The 6009-nt window shown below is 37.3% G+C and overlaps 1 protein-coding gene across 1 annotated transcript; it reads left to right on the top strand.

Moving 5' to 3' along the window:
* The first annotated feature begins 4462 nt into the window (after positions 1-4462).
* On the top strand, positions 4463-5561 carry LOC139875652 (secreted RxLR effector protein 161-like). The gene is made up of 2 exons (XM_071862970.1): positions 4463-4598; positions 4984-5561. Exons 1-2 carry the CDS (start codon positions 4463-4465, stop codon positions 5559-5561), a joined length of 714 nt encoding a protein of 237 aa, XP_071719071.1.
* The last annotated feature ends 448 nt before the right edge of the window (positions 5562-6009 follow it).

The raw sequence follows: 6009 nt of genomic DNA, 5'->3' as shown, positions 1-6009 counted from the left end.
GCATAGTTATGGGAATTTGCGAAGCCTCATCCTAGAAGAAGCAAATAAGTCAAGGTATTCGATTCATCCTGGTGCCAATAAGATGTACCACGACCTCAAAGAACAATATTGGTGGTCGAACATTAAAAGGGACGTTACTACCTATGTTGCAAATTGTTTAACTTGTTCCAAGGTCAAAGCCGAACATCAAAGGTCGTCCGGGTTACTTCAACAACCCGAAATCCCGCAATGGAAGTGGGAAAGAATAACGCTGGATTTCATCACAAAACTACCAAGAACGGCGGGCGGTTATGATACCATTTAGGTTATTATTGACCGTCTCACCAAATCCGCCCACTTCCTAGCTATGAAAGAAATGGACAAAATGGACAAACTTGCACAACTTTACGTCAAAGAGATTGTAACCCGTCACGGTGTACCCTTATCGATCATCTCCGATCGAGATGCTCGTTTTGCTTCTAGATTTTGGCGTGCCTTGCAAGAAGCCTTGGGAACGCGTTTGGACATGAGTACCGCATACCATCCACAAACCGACGGACAAAGCGAATGCACAATTCAAACCTTGGAAGACATGCTACGAGCTTGCGTTATCGACTTCGGAAAAGCTTGGGAAAAGCATCTGCCACTAGCCGAGTTCTCTTACAACAATAGTTATCACGCGAGTATTAAAGCCGCACCTTTTGAAGCGTTATATGGTCACAAATGTCGTTCTCCTATTTGTTGGGCCGAAGTAGGTGACAAGAAAATCACCGGACCCGAACTCATTCACGAAACAACCGAGAAGATCGTTCATATCCGAGACAGGCTCAGGACGGCCCGTAGTCATCAAAGGAGCTATGAAAACATTAGACGCAACGATCTCGAATTCCAAGTCGGCGACCGCGTAATGTTAAAAGTCGCACCTTGGAAAGGTGTAATCCATTTCGGGAAACGCGGGAAGCTAAACCCACGATATATTGGTCCTTTTGAAATCTTGGAATGTATTGGACCCGTTACTTACCGCTTGGATCTCTCGACTCAATTGAGCTCCGTTCATCCTACTTTCCATGTATCTAACTTGAAGAAGTGCCTTGCCGAACCCGAACTCGTCATCCCTCTCGAAGAGCTTACTATTGATCACAAACTTCATTTCGTAGAAAAACCGGTTGAAATTGTGGACAACTCTGTCAAGACGCTAAAACAAAGTAAAATCCCGATCGTTAAAGTTCGTTGGAATGCCAAAAGGGGGCCCGAGTTTACTTGGAAAAGACAAGATCAAATGAAAAGGAAGTACCCTCATTTATTCGAGGATTCAGAAACGCAAAATCTCGAGGAAGAAACGACGACTACTACGCCTACTTAAATTTCGGGACGAAATTTCCTTTAAGGAGTAGGTAATGTAACATCCCGTCTTTTTCCATTTACTTTCCGTTTAATTAATATAAAGTCTGTTATTTAATTATAACATCTCTCGTTTACTCTACGTATTTAAAGTAATTCGTTTGGTTAATTCACGAAACCGCTTTTAAACTCGAGGGACTAAGGTTTCCAAGTGGGCAAACTAGTTGACTAGGTCAACTAGTCAACCCACCACCACCACCACCACTCATTCATTCATCACCTCATCATCTCTTAATACTTCCACTTTATGCTCTCAAACTCCCAATTCATTCAATCAGCATCTAAATCCGATCTAGCAAGTGTTCTTCAAAACAAATTACATATTTGGAATCCTTGCATCTTCCTCTTCAATTCCATACCGATTTCATCTCTTTTGGTAACTTTCTAAAAATGCTACATTCTTTGTTTTTGATGTTTTTGACTTATAAAAGTGTTAATTAGTGTCTATGGCTCAAGTCTAACATGAATATATGATATGTATGCTCGATCTTGTTGTTTTAGTGTAACTAGCTTGAATGGCCGTGTTTGGGGGCTGTTCAACCTTGCAATTACACGAAAAATTCTAACTATGCTACGCACCTCCGATTACCATGTAACTTGTTATAACATGCTTATATATGATTAATTAGCTCAAAAAAATAGTTCGAGACCCGACCCGAACGTGTTGACTTTTTCGTTGACTTTGACTTGAACAAAGTTGACTTTTATTCAAACTTAACCAATACTTTGCTTAAGCGTTATAACCTTTCCCTTATACTTGTTTAGGTCAAGACTAGCATTCGTTCTTGCACACGTTTACTTTGTGAAGTACCTTTATACTCTTGCACTCAAGGTGAGATCATAGTCCCACTTTTACTCTTTTATACTTATATTTGTGATGAGAAAACATAACGTTTCGTTTTACAAAGTGAACACAAGTACGAAAACAAACATTCTACGTACGAGTTAGAACAAAAATGCCTCAATTCAATTATCATTAGTTACACTTGTCGGGTGTAAGCGAGAACTTATGTTGTGTGGCCATACGGGTTTGAAAAACCCTCATTCAGTTCGCTACCGTTATTCGGATGAAATATATTTTCGAGTATAAGTGTAGGTTCTAACACTATATTAACGGGGTTCATGACAGTTAAGCCTTGATAATTGGGTGCTCGTGATAACAACAACTTTTAGAATGGTTTACTATTATTCCAACGTTATAAATCTTGTGGTTCAACTTATTTACTTACTCACTTACTTACTAAACCTATGATTTCACCAACGTTTTCGTTGACAAATTTTCTATGTTTTTCTCAGGTCCTTGAACGTTAAGTGTTACATGCTTCCGCACGCTATTTTGATACTTGCTTGGATATTGAGTATACATGCATACATGGAGCGTCTTTTGACTTTACATTAAATTGTGTCGCATAGGTTTCATTTGTACTTAAAAACGTTGTATCATATTAGTCGTTGAACTACTTTGTAAACTTTGAAACATCCTTACATTTGAAATGAATGCGACATATTTTGGTCAAACGTTGTTTTAAAGACTTATGACCACGTAACGGGACCTAAGTAGACGGCGCCGTCAATGACGCTTTTGTCGGGTCGCTTCAATACTACCATGTATTATGTGCTATGAGATATTGTGCATTGTTTGCAACTTATACATGAACGTTATGCTAGACGATAAACTGTGATCGCGTATTTGACAAACTTTGATCTGAAACGTGTTAGTTGACTTAGGTTTGACATGTTGACCAACATTTGACATGAACCTACTGATGTTGAATTTAGTTGACCACTTTGACCAAGTTTGACTTTTGGTTTGACTTTGGTTGACTTTTGTTGACTTGCATGAATTAGTCGACTATGTGTTGACTTTTACTTTGAAACGAGTCGAGTCGAGCAATAAGACAACTTACTCTATGAAACCACTATGTTATAAGACATAAATAATGATCAACCTATATACGTATACTTAGGTTGCATTACTCGGATATAAACTATACAAGTTACTTACTTACGTTTGTTCAAGAGCTATTCAAATGTGAGTTTACAGTCTCACTTTTACTTACTATTTTCTGGGATGAGAATACACGCTGTTGCTTACACATTTTTCAAATGCTTTTATGTTTGACACAAGTACTTATTATACATATTGAGTTTTGTTCACAAGGCCGCTAGCTTGAATACTTTTATTACCTTCGGGTAAGCACAATTTAGATGGACGGATCCGTTAGGTTAGACAAACCTCACCCAAACAATATTAACCGTGGTGCATTTACTTTGAACATTAAGTACACTCGAACAAGTGTATAACATTTTATGGGGTAAAGGGAGTGTAGTGGGTTCTATACTCTAGTCATTGTTAGTTTTCAGGTGCTCATGGATTATGTAACATTTTGCAACTTCGGGTTGTGCGTATTGAAATCTTGTGGTCAAATGCGATTAAACTATTTTTTTCTGAATAATGTTTTTAAGATACTATACGACGTTATTTAAAACTGTGGTTTACAAACAAATGAGATAAAACTTGACATGGTATTGTCTACAAATATTTGAAACTTGACATGATAGTGTCAACAAACTTTTGAAACAGGACATGGTGTTGTCTACAAACTTTAAACGTGAAACTATTGTGGTCTTATACGTTGTAATTGGTCACTTAAACTTGTGTTTTGCAAACAAGAGAAACAAAACATTTTTGAATGTCATACACAACTGAATTTGACACTAACGTACACAAACAGACTAAAACTTGACAAACGTTGTCTGCAAACTTTAAACTTTAAACCTTGGTGGTCTTTCACTAATAAATGTTTTCTAAAAAACATTTCTTAAATATACTGTATTGTTTACCTAAAACCTGTAGATTCACTCAACATTATTATTGATCCGTTTTGCATGTTTTATTCTTAGGTATTATTTGCTTCCGCTGTAAAACATTGCTGTCACGTAGAAGTCAAGCCAAGCACTGGACCAGAGTTAACATTCCGTTAATGGATTTTAACGGGGTGTTAAAGTTGAGCTGTTACATCTTGTTGCTAAAGGGTACACTCAGACATATGGGATAGATTACTCCGAGACTTTTTCTCCGATGGTAAAGACTGATACTATTAGAGTTCTTTTCTCTATCGCTGCAAATGAAGACTGGCCTCTCCACCAATTTGATGTGAAGAATGCTTTCCTTCATGGTGAATTAAAAGAAAAAGTGTATATGGAAGCTCCTCCAGGTTTTGCGGGAAACTTCAATGATAGGGAAGTTTGTCGACTTAAAAAATATTTATATGGGCTAAAATAATCTCCACGGGCTTCGTTTGGGAAATTCACGTTATTTATGAAAAAAATATGATTTCGAACAAAGTAACTCGGATCATACTCTCTTCTTGAAACAAAAGGGAAATTTAATTACATGTTTAATCATTTATGTGGATGATATGATAAAACAGGAAATGATAAAGAATAGATTTCTAACTTAAAGTTAAACTTATTTAAAGGATTTGAAATGAAAGATTTAGGCAAATTCAAATATTTCTTGGGAATTGAAGTATTAAGATCCCAATAGGGAATATTTATTTGTAAAAAAAAAAATACATTCTTGATTTTCTTAAGAAACAGGTATGACTGATTGCAAACCTGTGGATACTCCTATGATTCCAAATCAAAAGTTATATATGGATGATGAAACTGGACTTGCTGATAAGGGGCAATATCAAAGGATGGTGGGAAAACTCATCTACCTCGTTCATACTCGACCAGATATAGCACATGCGGTAGGAGTTGTGAGTCAGTTTATGCAGCAACCACATGTTCATCATATGGAAGCTGTAATAAGAATTATCAGGTACTTAAAGAAAACAGCGGATCATGGAGTTATTTTTAAAAGAAACGAGGATCTAAGGACTCAGATTTACACCGATGCAAGTTGGGCTGGAGAAAAAGGGGATAGAAAATCTACATCGGAATTCTTCACACTTGTCGGAGGTAATCTAGTGGCATGGAGAAGTAAGAAACAAAAGGTTGTCTCACTTTCAAGTGCCGATTCAGAGTTTAGAGGGATAGAAAAAGGAGTTGTCGAAGCCCTATGGATAAAAAAGTTGCTGACAAAGATTAGTTTTCCACCAAACGAAAGTTATTCAAATTTTCTGCGACAACGAAGCAGCCTTTGCCATATTAGAGAATCCTGTTCAACATGACCGAACTAAGCACGTTGAAATTGACAGACATTTTATCAGAGAAAAGTTAGATGGCGAAATCATTTCACTCACATCAATCAGATCAGAAGACCAGCTAGCTTGCTAGACATCCTCACCAAATCAGTCAACGGGAGACTCTTCAGCGAAGTTCTCGGCAAGTTGAACATTGGAAACCCCACTATTCAACTTGAGGGAGAGTGTTAAAAAATGCCAAAAGAAGTACATGCACTTGTAACATCCCATTTTGAGTAATTTGACCTTAGGATCAGAGAAAGGCATTCTCATCATTTCCTTTTAAAGGTGATCACAGGATGCCAGAAACTGAGAAGTATTAGCCAAGTTAAGACAGCAAAACGGATACAAGCTACTGCACATTTCCTTTTAGATAAAATTGGTTCCAAAAGTTAATTGGAGCCTTACTCTTATTAGAAGTAGTTGTTACATACCT

This window comes from Rutidosis leptorrhynchoides, chromosome 11 (assembly GCF_046630445.1).
Source record: "Rutidosis leptorrhynchoides isolate AG116_Rl617_1_P2 chromosome 11, CSIRO_AGI_Rlap_v1, whole genome shotgun sequence".
In the NCBI taxonomy this organism is placed as follows: domain Eukaryota; kingdom Viridiplantae; phylum Streptophyta; class Magnoliopsida; order Asterales; family Asteraceae; genus Rutidosis; species Rutidosis leptorrhynchoides.
This window is presented reverse-complemented; position numbering and strand designations above follow the sequence as displayed.

Excerpts from the sequence above, each read along its gene's own strand:
- LOC139875652 (XM_071862970.1), top strand. The coding sequence starts at position 4,463 with ATGGTAAAGACTGATACTATTAGAGTTCTTTTCTCTATCGCTGCAAAT. Across the intron at positions 4,599-4,983 it reads GTATATGGAAGCTCCTCCAG|GTATGACTGATTGCAAACCT; the intron begins GTTTTGCGGGAA and ends CTTAAGAAACAG.